Consider the following 14,948-nt stretch of genomic DNA (forward strand, 5'->3'; position numbering starts at 1 on the left):
AGATGATCTTATGCAGTGATGTGCTGCCAACATTTGGATAAGTAGCACCCACGACTGTATTCCTTTCAGCTGGTGTCTCTTTTTCCTCAGTAAGGGAGGACTAGATCTGGGAACTTCTTAATTTCCTCTGCCATTTTAACAAAGGGGCTTTTAATGCACATATTTACAAGCAGCCACATAAAACTGTTCTCACACCAATGACTTTGAAATCATACTGAACAGACTGGTGCACAGCATTTATGTTTTGAAATGCAAAAGTAGTTGCCACTTGGTTCATTTCCATGGTAAAGTCTTTGCATCCCGAAAATGCCTTTATTAGCTCTGGGTATAAATCACTGCCATTAAGGATGGTATAAGAATTTTTTGTGAACTTCTTCCTTCAGAACCAGGCAGGCAGTCTTAAGTGATTTTTCCACTCCTCAGTTTGGTCATGAAAGTGCTATCAAGGAAGGATTCCCACTCACCTTCAAAACATCACTCTCATGCCCAACACCAAAAGCAAAGCAATGCTGAGTCAATGGTTGATGGTGTGACTAGTGTGACCATCACCAAGTCAGAGAGTGCATGCCATTCTTACCACAGAATAATGGAGGAAATTACACCACAAAAGGGACTATGATGCTTAATTAAAGCATGATTATAAAGCATTTTTCTGGCACAAAAATGATACATACTTTACATTGCAAATAACATACTTTTCTAATTACTTCATGCTGGAATCTCCTGAAATCATTGTAGGATATACAAAGAGGATATCATTGTAGGATATACAAAGAGGAAATTCCAGGTGGGAGAAATTTTATATAGCTGCTTTCTGCCCAGTTTGAAGAAACTTCACTTGGTAGAGCTACTCACAGAAGGCCAAGCTAGAGTTTTGCAGGTAAAGAGAGACTCTCCTTTAGACCTGTGTTTATATATCAGAAGTTAACTACATTTTAGCAACATTCCAGCTAGTCAGGCAGAAAAGAGAAGCCACTAGAGTTAAACCTAACTGTGACAATGAGTTCATGACTTACCTATGTCATAAAACAAGTCAGGGGCAGATTTAATTTAGTAGGCACTCATCTGCCATGCTGCAACCACAAAACAAAGCTGCCTCTCCCTGTGCATAGAGGCAAGTCACTGAAATGAGTCTTGCTCCAAGACAGCCCCAAAATGCATCACCTCATAATCCCTATCCGCCTCCAAAACACTCAGGTAGATCACAGAGAGTCCATCCTTCCAGTCCAGAAGCCATTAGAGCCTCTCTTCCTCATCCTGTATGAGGGACCTGAAACAAACCTTTCATTTTGGGAAATGACTCAGGAAGAGCACGTGAGGAAGCAGAGCAACAAACAACACATAAGGCAGATATAAATCCAGATAAAGTATTATAATCATTAAAGGGTTGCTGCTCCCTGAAGGTTGGCAAAACGAAGAGAGTTAATTAAAAGCAATCTCCACACTGTGCTGAGCCAGCCTGCCCTGATAAATCAGCAGCCAGGACTGCGCTCATAGAGGTCAATGGGGGAAAGAGGTTGGGAGGCAGGGGAAAGCAAGGAGAAGATAAAACATTTAGCTGAGACTACTGACAAAAACAAATCGGATCTGGTGACAGAAAATGGAGAAGGGTTTTCAACGTATTTCCCCCACCAACACTATTTTGTTAGATTTCGACCTCAGGAATGCCTGTTTGCCACCAACATAATACCAGTAACCTGACTGAGCTCCCATTCACTTGCATCAGCACAGGAGGAGAATGAAGCAAGAAGCCTTTGGAGCCCCATCCTGCCTGTGGAAGTATTAACATCGCTTTCATCCACATGCCATTAGATCACTGAAGGGTAACATCACCAATGTTAACAGAAACATTATCTGTGGAGAAGCAGATCCTAAAACTTAAAGGATCAGTCAGATATGATGAAGCAGTAGAAGTTCCCATCACCAAACCTCACCCATCACATCTCACATGCCTCTTAATTTGTACTATCCCAGCTATAAATGGTACTAATCTCTGAATTAAAATTGTGATCGTGATTTAATCCACATTTCACATCAATAGGTATATGTTAATGAACTAAAAACTTTGATGATAAACAATCCCTAGAAAAAAACAAAAACCTACAGTATTCAAAGGAGCTTTTAGTAGTTCAGGGAAAAAAAAGGCATAAGCAATCAGGGCAAGCTTGCAGATACAAGTGGGTTCATGATATGATTTCTGATATTGAACACTCAGGAGAGCAACCTCACATACAATGCCCCCAAAGGAGTTTAGCAGTAAAATAGCTTTATGAGCCACCGTTTCCATTATTCTTTATTCAAACTGCACAGGTTTTAAAGTAATCATAAAAATAAAATGTATTTGTCCCCATCCTTGACTAAACACAGTCTTTCAGGAAAAAAATATTGAGACCAAAATACTTGAGCAGTCACAAATCTATGGATTACTTTCTACAAAACTGTTCTTGAAATGGAAGTGGTATGAAAATATAGAAATTACTTTTCCCTTGAAGAAATAATACTAACTTTGTGTCGCCACAATAAGTTTCTTTTTCACAGTGTTCACTGGATAGTGAATTATCTGGGCTATAACTCCAGCCACTATGATTTTTCTCCCAACTCTTTGAGTAGTCACATTAGGTTGTAGATCCACAGGAATACCAGAAACTCCAAAGTTCCTAGAAGCAGACAAAAAACTTCACAGCCCTGTGACACAAAGCACTGAACTGGTGTTCACTTATTTTTCCAAAACATGAAAAGCACCCAAAACATTTTCAAGAGGGAATTTTGTTCCAACAGCCGTAATCTATCTTCCTGTGGCTCTTATGAAGCCAACTCAAAGCATAAAAGCAGCATAAGCACTGTACTTTGCATTTTGGCAGAAGTAGCATGCCCGCATCTGATCAGATCAAATCAGCCCTGCCAGATGATGCAGTAGGGCAGGCTGAAATTAACCAACTCAGGCCATGGCCTTATTTCACTGCTCTGCCCCTGATTTTCTTTGCACTGTCCAACCTATCTAGATTTCTGAGAACTAAAAGGCAGGAAGCATTAAGCCATGTGTTGGTAGAAAAGTTAGCACAATGTCTTAACAAAGGCTTTGTATATTGTACCACAAACAGGAATCTGAGCAAAAACAAGGGAGAGAAACTATAAGTTACATAGAGTTCCTTTCTTTTGCATAGTAAAATTTCATATATGTTATAGTTGGAATTTTATATTCATTTATGAAAATTATCAGAAAGCAAGTAGAAAGTTATCAGACTAATAGAACTCATAGTTTTGTATTAATGGAGAGATGATCCTCAGGTTGGATCTGTTTTGTCACAACAGACTGTGACATTAAATATCACTTCCAGCCTTTCTCACCAGAAGAACACTGATGTAGTCAGTGTCCTCATCAACACCTGAGCATGAGACTCTCTCCCAGCTACAGCTCAGCAGAACATGAAATTAATGCATCGGGATTTGGCAAGCACACGCTGCTGATCACAGCCACCTAGTGCACACTCATCAGTACCCATCCCTCCCCTGCTCTTGCTGCTCCACTGGTTCCCTGTGAAGCCTCCCCTCAGACAAGGCTGGAGTGCCAGCAAAACCTTCCATGCGGCTGGAATCGTAACTCTCTGACCGCATCCGGCTCAGGCAGGTAACCTGAAAACTGAGACACGTGCTGACATACTCCTGCTATTCCTGCTCTGGAGAGGATGGTGGTGTGAGAAGGGTATTTGCCAGCAGCCATTGAGACACTGCATTATTCTTTTCTGAAACATCTGCTGGGAATCTGTGGTTAAAATATGCTCTGCTGGGAAATAAACCATATATAACAATTAAAAAAAAAATCATGCTTTGAATAATTTAGGCTATTAAAGATAAATAAGGATTTTAAATTTTCGGTATTCAAGCATTCACTTACAATATTTGTGTCACTCGGTTTGGACAGTAAAAACACACTGTGCAGTTCTCTTCTTTCTTTTGAAATAAGAAAGAAGAAAACCACTTTCTGCTTTGCTTCTCATGCACTCATCCAGTGTATATAGGTTTGTTCCACAAACCATGGAGAAATTTTTTTTAAAAAGAAGCACTTCCATCTGAAAATTTTTGATTTTGAAAAAGTAAAGTATTCTTAAAGTATGATTCTTTTTAGATTGTGTTGTTGAGATAACTTTCCCTTTAAGAAACAAACCAGTGCAAAAACTGAGACCTGCACTAAGGAAGTGATTAACGCTCCTCAGTCTCTGCATCCTGGGCAAAATTGCCAGGCAAAGCCAGAAGAGCAGCACAGTCCTAATGAAGCCCTCAGAACAGGCCTCAAGCAACATTGCCTTGGTGCTGCCTGTCTGCACATGGGAGGATGTCACCCCAGACAGGGAAACCTCAGATCAGAGGTTGGTCTCTCCACGGGAAAAAAACATCAACTCCCGGAACAGATTCATTCCACTCCTACAAGTCCTCAGGGATAAACAATACAGGAATGGTTCTTGCTCAAGGCAACATCACATACAGACAACACAGTGATGAGCCCAGAATAAATACCAAGATTGTAAAATTGATCTACTGAGCAAAGAAATTCAGCTCTGACATGAAAGACAAACCAGACTGAGAAAATTCCAGATTCGGCATATTACAATGCTAAAAGAAGGTTTATTCACAGCCAGTGGGGGCTTTGGAACACTTCATTTCAGGACAGAAGAGGGACAGCCAACTGTCATAAGCTGCAGAAGACAGACATACAAGATGGACATAGTCTGCTCTCGAGAGCAACCTTCAAATACCATGCTTCCAGTTTTAGGAAAGCAGAGGAGGAAATCAATTTTCATTAGGCTCCACAAAGGATGAGCCACACAACCTTCCCCGTGACTCAGACTGACACAGATCCCACTTTGTTCTGCGTACCTGACTTCTGCGTAAAGTATTCCCACTCGGACACTGTGAATCCTATCTAATGGGCATCATGCATCCAGCCCATTGGACAAGTGCTTACCTTGAAATTATAACACCCTCCAAAAAATCATACCTTTAGGCCTCTGTAGCACAACCCAGATAGTTCAATATTGCTTTCATACACCAGAAATAATATGTTTTAAAAACTTTTTCTTCAGTGGCAATTTTGAAATATAACCTCCATCCATCCATGCATCTAGACAGACTGTGAAAGACTGAAAGACCAACAAAACAAAAGTACAAAAGCACTGCAACAACTAATCACGCATAAGTGACTGGTGGAATCAGAGGTAAAACTGCAACAAGCAACATGCCATTTATCAGAGCCTCTCATATTCAAAACCAGTGTATCCTCAGGTCTTCTAACTTGCCTTTTCTGCCTTCCAATGACTTTGGTTTTATGCTTATATTTCCCCATGTAAACACAGCCATTTTCTCTGAAAGCTGCTGCTGAGATATTAGAAAATATGGTTTTCATGTGGACAACAGTTTGGATTTTAAATGTGTCACATTAGGGCTCATTTATGGTTTTAAGTAACATCAGAGCTACACTGGAATTGCTGTAGAGATTTTGGCACATGGTTTAACATGCCCAAGAAACCCTGTTCTGTCAAGCAGAAGAAAATTCCCTTTTGCAAGGCCACATTAAAATCACCTTCACATCACTTGTAAACACTGAACTAGGAACCTGTCTATTGTATTGCTTCCACCTGCTGAAAGCAGCACTGCACATTATACTTTCACTTTAATATTAAAAATCAGCAACCAGATGCTTATGCAACAATGTCCACAAAAAAAAAAAAAAAAAAAATCAGTCTTCATCAGCACTTAATCAGGACATAGGGCTGTTTCAGGGATGTGTAATGGGATACAGGACCTTCCAGTTAAGAGTCCCCAGCCTGAGTTCAAGCCAGAATACTCACTAATGAAATACTCTTGCCATACAAGACCCCAAGACCCACACTGGTCTCTTGCCAATGTGAAACAGGGATGCAAATACAGACCACTTCTTCACAGGTGTCTCATGACACAGAATTCATCCTCACAAGGAAGGTCATTGGGCAGCCCAAAGGTCGGAGTTGGCTGTCAAGGCAATTTTATCTGAGAAGGTACAGCAATTGAAAACCCAACTGCTGCTGTGTGTTTGCAGTGGGAATGCAGAGACAGAACAGGCCTGGTAGATCAGCTCTGTGCTGTAGATCTAGCATTGCACACACAAATCTGTGATGATCTGCCCCCCAAACACCTGGCAGAGAATAAGTGTCCCCAAGTACATCAAAGTTATCCAACAACGCAGTCAGCATGGAAGTGAGCTAGCCTAGCAGCTGAGCCTGAGTTAGCTTCTTTTGTCCCAGAGGCTGCCCTAAGCAAAAGGGAGAGTACTGGCACTTCTAAATTCCTGGGAGGCAACAGCTGTCTGGTGAGTGCCCAGGCAGAGCGCTATAGGCATGGGGGATCTCACATGCTGAAATGGCAACAACCTAACCTATGTTCCACTTAGTGTGTTTAATTGACAACCTGAAATAAAAGTCATTCGTGGGAGTAAAGACAGAGAAGGGGTGGGAGGAAACCAGCTCTGCTTCTAGACAAGACTGTGTAAACTACAAGGTCTTAATTACATTAAGTGCATTATGGTACCATATGCACATCACTAATAAGGCAGAGATGGAGGAAATGGGACTAAATGCTAAAACTGGAAGTTGAATGCCTGCATTCTAGACTTCATCTTTTAGATAGATTCTGAACCACTTTGTCCTAGTTTAGCCATCCATAAAACAAAGGCAATAATCCTTTCTTCACAGGGGCGTTGAGAGGTTTAATTAATTAATGTTTACAAAGTCCACTGAGATTTCTGACTGACATTTGAAGTAATTCAAAATACTTTCTAAATGCATTTGTTTCTTCTACTGCACCACTCAAATGTCTTCATATTAAAATATCCAAAGGAGAAGAAGATGGAAACAAAAAATATGGAGATACACACACAAACTAGTTGGGAAAAAAACATCAACAACAACTTCAGCACTTCGAATCCACTTCTGTCCTACCAAAGCTGTCAGAATACTGCCATTTCTACAGAGGAAGAAGCATGTGTTTGTCCAAACACCTGCTACCTTTAACTTGCAGATCTGTTAAACTTAGATCTCAGATATTTTTGTCTGTAGCACTGTGTTGGTAAAAAAAAAAAAAAAAAGCTAATAAATGGCAGAAATAACAGACAGTCATGTCAGGTAAACTGGTTCAGCAGAGGAAGTGAAGGGGAGAAGAGCAAAGGGAAGAAAGCACCAAAAGAGAACCAGAAAGTGACAGAGAAAGAGGCAAGTTGAGTAGGGAGAAACCAATCATTAATAAGGGACTCCACACACTGAGCTGTTCTATGAAATGCATTCCCACAGATGCTCAGGTACTGCAATACATTATTCAGAGAGACTAGTCTACCATGAACAAGGCCACATGTATGTCCAAGTGCCAGAGACAAACTGAATGTTAGACACTCCTAAATGCACAAGCACACACAAGGAGCTGCTTGATACCTGAGCCCGGATTTCTCAGTCCCTACATTGTCCCCCATTTCGGAGCAAAACCTTTGTGTGGCCGGTTTCTGTAGGGGGCGTTTGTGGGTTCTGAGATACAATCAAAACGCAGACAGAGGAAATGCAAATGTCATTCAGCTCCCGTTCATTGTCAGGAAGGACACATGAGGATAAAACACTGTGCACTGCATCCCTCCCCTATTATGTGTCCTACTGCTTTTGTCCTAATTTATCCCATGCATAATTTATTTACATGTGTATTGTTTCCCGATCAGCAACTTTAAAGAATAAGTGAAAATTATAAAATGTTTTATTAAACAAGTTGTCAACAAAATTACAGATGGTGTCAGACAGCCAGTACCAATTCTGCTTCCTCCACATAGCCTTAGTACTTTAAAAGGCGCACAGAGAAAAGCGAAACCAGCACTTGATGTCTATTGTTTCTTCCTCTCACACCCCCCAGGGGCGAGGGGAGGAGAAGGGAGCTAATTATAAATGGCCTCATCCTGTTCTCCCCGACTTCAGCAGCAGCGGGATCGGGCCCCGATTCATTTCGGCGCGAGCAGCCCTTCGGCAGGATCCGCCGCGGCTGCCGGGAGCCCCCCGGTGCCACGAAGTGCGAGGCGAGGCGGCAAGGTCCCGTCCGCCGGCGGGGCGGGGGCCGGGGCCGCCGGCCGTGCTCCCGTGGCCGTGGCCGCTCCTGGGAGCTCCCCGCCTCCCACTCGCCGTCCGCAGAGGCCACCGAGCCCGGGCTTCCCCGCTACCGGCAGTGGCCGCGAACGGCGCACACATCCGCGGTGCTCCGTGCCCAGGTGCAAAGCCGGGCGGTGCGGCCCCGGGGTGCAGCGCCCGGCGGCCGGGAGGGGCACGGGGAGAAATCGCTGTCGCCTGCACAAGCGTCAAACCTGCCGTCGAACGCGGGGGGATAACGCTGCCTCTGCCGCGCGGTTTTCAGAGCGCTTTCAGTCCCTCGGCACCCACCCATGAGGACACTCGGACTTCTTTGATCAGCCCCCTGCAACTGCGCTCCCCTCTCCCCGCGGATTTTTATATCCGAGAGGGCGAGTAAATGAAAGCAAAGGTTTTTCTGCCAGGACGGAGCAGGAGAGCTGATAAACATGTCAGCACCCCTTCCCAGCTCGAGGCTGTCCTTTCCCTCTGGATCGCAGAGAGACAGCGGCAGAAATCCCTGGAAAAACCTTCAAGTGTTTTTCCAACTCCAGCCGGAGAGACTCGAGTCAGGGAAAAAAAAAAAAAAAAAAAAAAAAAAAAGAAAAAGAAAAAACCTCGCAGCCCTAATTTCATCTCACAAAACTCAAAGGTATAAAAACACCCACTCAGCGCAGCCAGAAAGTGCAAGCGAAGCGTCACCGCCAGGTACTCTGCTTCCCTGCTTTACTAGCAAGAGCGCTGCCCCCGTTAGCAGGGAAGTCGTTTGAAAAAGGTTAAGATAGCTCCGCTCCCCACATACGGTGCCAAATCCCACTCTCCCTAATGCCTTCGGGGATTAGCGGCGTGCGCTGCAGACCACAAGGAAAATAAAGGACGCGATCCAGAAGACGACAACCGGCTCCCGCGGTGCCCCTCAGAAATCAGCCTTATTTCCAGACCGGGAGCCCCGGAATACCTCCGCAGCAGAAGTACCTGCCCCCTCCCTCTCTCAAGCTGGGGTCAGACCCCGTCCGTACAGCCTTCGGCGGCTTGTGCCCGCTCCCAAGATGGAAACACATTCAACTCTTTGCCACTTTGAAAAGCGAAAGCCTGTCATATGCAAAACAGATCTCCGGACTTCCTGCCCAAAATCAGCGACCGGCAGTCCCGAGTCATTCATTTCACCCAAGTCTTCTTCCCTGCCTCGCCTCTCCGCTCCCTCTCCTGCACGAGCGCCAGGGCGCACCGGCAGAGCCCCCGCCGCCCGCTTTCCGACCGCCCAGCCGAGAAGCGAGGGGGGTTGCTTCGTCGAGACATCCCAACTCCCCAAAGATTTGCGGCGGCAACTCCGAGCCGCGGTGGGAGCGCGGAGGCACCGCGCACCGAGCGCCCCCGCGGGCCGGTCCGTGCCCCGCCGACCGCGGCGGCGGGGCCAGCCCGCCGGGGCAGCGGGGGCAGCACGCTGTCAAGTGCGCGCACCCCCGCGGGACGCGGCCGCCGCCGACCCCGCGCTGAGCCCCGGGAGCGCCGGGCGGGCTCCCCGCCGCCGCCCCCCGGCCCGGCGCCCCCCGCCCCGCGCCCGGGCGCCAATTAACCCAACAGTTTTTTCCTCGTTAATTTCGGCGCGAGCCGCGGGGATGTGTTGCACAAAAAACGAGCGAGCCGCTGGGGCAGAAAGGAGGGCGGGAGGAGGGACCCGCCGAGAGGCTGCCGGCACCCGGCTCCGGCTGGCAGCCGGCGCCGGAAAGGCGCCTTTTTTCATATTTAAACCACGCGGAATATGTACATTTTTGATTCCTACTTACGCTTTCAGGGGGTTGTGAATGACAGTCGCCATTTTGCTACAATGTAACAGAATATTGTGTCTCGGAGTTCTAAAGGTTCGCTCAGGGGAAGCGGCCAGCCAATGGCAGCGCGGCATACCGGCCCGCCGGCCAATGGCGCGGCGGGGGCGGGGCCGGGGCGCTGCTAGTTATTAGGGGAGCTGTCAAAGCCCAGAGGTCACTCCCTCTCCCTGGAACTGGCGGCGAGCAGGTCTTAAAGGGGCAGCGCCGCCGCCGGGGCCGCCGCCGCGCCGGGGGGCACCCCGGGCTCCTGCGAGGCACTTCCCCGCCGCGCTCCGGCCCCTGCTCGAACGCGCCGCGCCGGGAGAGGGGAAGCCGGGCTCGCTCCTCGTCCCCTCGCACCGCCGCCGCTGGCCCCCCGTTTCCCAGGCGGCTTGCCCCGCTGGGGGAACGAGCCCGCGCCGCCCGCTCGCTCCGCACGCTGCCCGGCAGCGTCCCCTCCCGCGGCGCTTCCCTTTCTGCACAGCCGCGCTCCCCGCCAGGTCTCCGTGAGCCGCCGGTTCTGGCAGCGGCTTCAGGGCAGCGCCGCTCCCCCTCCCCCAGGAATTTCCCTCTCCCTGTCAGTCATCCCGGCCCGCAGCCCCTGCGCCCTTACATAACGCGCGGCGGCCAGACCGCCCGGCCGGCCCTGCGCAGCCCCGCTCCTTTCTCCCACACAGCAACTCCTGGCGCGCCGGGAGCCGGGCCCCGTCTCCGTCCGGCACAGGGAGCCGCGGGGGAAGAGCCCTGACCCGCGTTTCACCGGACATGCAGCCCTGCGATGAGACAGAAGGCGGAGGCTGGACCCCGGAGCGCGACAGGGAGCAGCAGGCAGAGCCCATTCCTGGGGAGGCAGCGAACTCCAGGAAGCCTGGGTTTACCTGCAACTAATTAAAGAACTTGCGAATGAATTATGGAGCATGACCCAAGTGATTTAAGAGGTGTCAATCCTGATCTCACTCTCGGATACTGATCTCACTCTCAGAAGTAAACTCACTGAAGTTCACGAAATTGCTCCAGTGTAAATTAGGTGCCAACAAGAGCAGAATCAAACAAAGTTTTTTACTTGTCTGATAGTAACGTCTGTTTTGTCATCTCATACTCTTCTCCCACTCCCAAAGGTCTCGTCTCCCTTCAGGCATACTCTATCCTTCTAAGAAAACACAAACAAGCACCACCAAAACCAAGCCTGCATCACCATTCTTTGCATCTATACATCCAGAAGAAACTCAAGACAATTGAAACACACTACTCTCAAAGCAGAGGAAAAAGTGAGAAAAACTAGAAAAGCAAAAGTGAGGAAACTAGAAAAACATTTTCATTCACAACTTAATGAATAACAGAATGAATGTTATTCATTCTATATGTTTGTGAGATGTTACCAGAAGTAGAAATAGCAATCTTCCTGGACTGAACTTAAAAAAGTAAAGACAACCAAAATCTCTCTTGCTCAACTACTTTACAAAATAAAATTTTCCAATACCCGGGCAAAAGAGAAAAGGAAGAGGAACGGAGAACACAAAGAGTATGATTGTTACTTACAGTGAGGACAGGTACATAAGCATAATGCAGTGGTTTTCCGTTCATTAAGGATTCATCAGAAGTTTGCAAAAAGTTAAAATTTAGGATCTGCCTAGGGTGTCTCTTTCTGAAACTTTGCTTATTCCGACTACTAGGTCAACTTAGGTACTGTGCCAGGCATATATCCCTGGAGGGAAGCATCTCTTCCATCAAAGCAATCTAAGCCATTTGGTTACAGGCACTGCTTAGGAGAAATAAGCTTTCTGTCAGCTGGAGAGTTGCCAAGATGCTGAGATCTATCCCAAAACAGTTCTGGGAAGTAATCTTTAAGAATGTTTCCATTATCATATTACATTATATTATTTAATATCATAGTGGTCCAGGTGACATTGAATGCCACGTCAGACCCTCCCTGCTCAGTACTCTCACAGCTCACAGGAAAAGCTAACCACAAACTGCCAACTTGTCACAAGCACACAGTTGATGTGTGTGCTGCAAAGAAATAAATGGCAAATGGCATAGCATGCACCTGAACTGGTGACCACAGACTAGCAACCTACACCCCATCTCACTACTATGAGGATTTCTGGTTTGACTTTTCTTGTTGCTGTGATATTCACTTAATGGTAAACACTTGAGTACTTACTGTAGGATGGGCAATATTCGCTTGTGGGATAATGATTTTGCTTCACACATAAGAAAAAAATAGCCTAGGACTGTATCACACTGCAGAACAGGAGATAGATTTGTGTTACTGAGAGAAGGTACCAAAATCTGGCCAAGCTCTAGAAAGCCCTGAGATTTTCTAATGCAAACTGGTGACATTTTCAAATAATTAAGAAAGCCTGTTTGAGGTCATGTTTAGAAGTTTAATGAGTCCCTCTGGTCCTGTCTTGTTGGATATATAGGCCCATTCCTGCTCTGCAGGCAAAGAGCTCTTGGTACAGCTTGGCAGGGAGTGTATTGCAAAAACGGGATGAAGCCACACATGCTTCCCTGGCTGCTCCTGTTACTCAGACATTGGGCCTTTATCAGCCACCAGCAAAAGCAACAAACAGTGAGAACAGGCACAGATGACCTTGGATTGTTGATAGCCCTTTTCCCAGGCAGACCCCACGTTCCTGGCTAGGAGAACCAGTCAACAGCACTGCCTTGCTCAAAGGAATCTCCAGGACACCCAAGGACAGAGCTGCCATATCAGAGCAGTGGGAAGTCTCACCTGCGGTAATAAAGACATCAGGCTTTGCTCACACGTCCATATAATTTGCCCACAGTGTTTTTCATGTAGAATCCCACAACAGTTAGATTACCATTTTATCTGAAAGAAAAAGCACAGAGCACTGACTGGCATTTTGCTTGTAATGAACTACAGAACTTGTTTACATGTTCACTATTTGCAAGCAAGGGGAACATCACAAACCTGTATTAATAAAAATTTCATGCCACACCATAGTTACCTGCATTTTCACGTATACACCAGTCCATCATTGGTAGGTTATGACTTAAATTTTTAGATTAATTTTTCTTCTGATTTTAGTGTACTGTAAGTCACTAATCAGTAATGCTACTATTGTTTTACATCCTGAAAGACCAACAAAGCTGAAACACACTCAGTTACATATACACTAAATCACAACTTCGGGATTTTTACATTTGTACTTAGTTACTGTTAGTTTTATTCACACTCACCTGAAACATAGCAAAGAGTCTGCAAGAAAGTATAAATAATTTAAAAGTATATGGCATAAAAACCCCTAGGTGGGCATATTCTTAACGAGAGCTTGCCAAATGTTTGGACAGCCAACACATAAATTTTGAAAAAGGAAGGTAAGTTTTGACACAAATCTATTGGGGTGACATCTATAGCATTAACACAAGGCCTAAACATGCTGCATCTATAGGGTCAGAGTGAGCAGGGCTTTAGAAGAGAGTCCACCACCTCACCTCCAGCCCCTCATACAGAACTGCATCTTGTCTCTACTCAAGAAGAAACACAGTGTCATATCTTCTCAGTGTATTGGGAAGTGTCATGTCTCATGGATCATAATGCTGCTCTCCTGATCCACCTCTGTTTCAAACATTTTTACTATTTACATAACCTTGAAAAGCCTTATTTTAGCTGACAATATTTCAAACTGGGAAAGAATTTTTACCCTGTATTTATTATCTTCTGCTTTCCTTTTTATCTTGTTAAGTTTCAACATAGAGTTGCTGCTTTCTGGAGGGAAGGAAAGTTAGGTTCTTATCATATATTCCTCAACTCTTGTGAATTGGAAAGTGAAACAAACTAGACACCAACATTAAAAGCAAAAAATCTAATTTTGCTGTGGAGGGAAACAAAAAACAGCTGAAAAATAAGTGGTTTCTGGTAGATTAGCAACTGTTAAATATTCTCAGGTATTTCTAGTGATTTATAATTTTCTTTTATTAATATATATTAATATTCAAAGTATCAGATTCATAGAGGTCTAAATAAGACAGTGTGCTGTAATGTAGCTTGTTACAGCAAAACAGGGCCCCACATGCACAGATATCCTGCAAGAGATTTGAAGCCTTAAACCCTTTTTATTTATTAAAGCTGTGCAGGCATCTCTCATACACTGTTTCTTGTCAGCCCTCCTCCTCCCTTTCTTTGATCTTTACCAATAGTTGCTTAGCTGAAAGAGGAGGAAAAGATATCAGAGTGTCAGTGTTACAGACTCAACACCAGCCTTCTACAGACACATTCCCCAAAAAAATTACATAGTCAGCATAACAAAGATAACTATGGAGCTATACTGTGTAAAAATTGGCACCAACAATTCATTCTTCACAACTTTGGGAACTGTATCCATGAAAGGGACCTCAAATTTTTAGCTTTTTTTTTTTTAGCAAAATTTCCCCTCTAAGCCTACAGCAACAATTCTTGGATGTCTTTAGTGTATCTTGATTTCAGGCCTGATTCTGTTACCCAGTTTTCTTTATTGTATACACTATTCAGTTTTTTATCAAGTACACCTGAATTACTTGTATGCTGATGTCTGGACTCAAACCCATTATTTTTTAATGGGATGTTCTGATAAAACACATTTTAACACTAAAGCGGAGTCTCTACTAGTAAGGTGTACATGGAGGCCTCAATCTGAAGCTTTCAAAAATTTGGGGAGACAGAAGTTATTTAAGTTCCCAGAGCCTGGCTCAAGTCTGTCCCTAGTTTAACAAAATGCTGAAAATCTATTTAGTGTGGCTGCCAGAAGATTCTTTGTCACGCATTGTTTTTAAATTTCCCCAACAATAGAAAATAATGTTATGAACAAGCTGCTTCAAAAGGAGAGTACAAGTCTTTCTGGGAGCCACTGCAAATCCACAGTAATAGCAGGAAAAGGAAACTAATAAAACAGACACATCCTCTGAAGAACACACATTCAGCAACTATGGTTGCCCTCTCCTTCAGGGGAGTCATTGGTAAAATTTAGATGGGACAAAACTGAATTCACATCAAAAAGCACATGACAGA

At 45.1% G+C, this 14,948-nt stretch overlaps 1 protein-coding gene across 17 annotated transcripts in view; it reads right to left on the bottom strand.

The window, feature by feature from the left end:
• The window catches only part of DPF3 (double PHD fingers 3), a 185,762-nt gene that overhangs the window by 150,193 nt on the left and 20,621 nt on the right, over positions 1–14,948 (bottom strand). For 2 of the 17 annotated variants that reach the window (XM_068193365.1, XM_068193366.1), the window contains exon 1: positions 9,914–10,067. The exons of the other annotated variants lie outside the window; for them this stretch is intronic. In XM_068193365.1, coding sequence (XP_068049466.1) covers positions 9,914–10,029 — 116 coding nt within the window. In that variant the 5' untranslated portion in view covers positions 10,030–10,067. Of the gene's footprint in view, positions 1–9,913; positions 10,068–14,948 lie in introns of those variants that run through there. 17 annotated transcript variants of the gene reach the window in all.

Source organism: Anomalospiza imberbis, chromosome 6 (assembly GCF_031753505.1).
Source record: "Anomalospiza imberbis isolate Cuckoo-Finch-1a 21T00152 chromosome 6, ASM3175350v1, whole genome shotgun sequence".
In the NCBI taxonomy this organism is placed as follows: Eukaryota; Metazoa; Chordata; class Aves; order Passeriformes; family Viduidae; genus Anomalospiza; species Anomalospiza imberbis.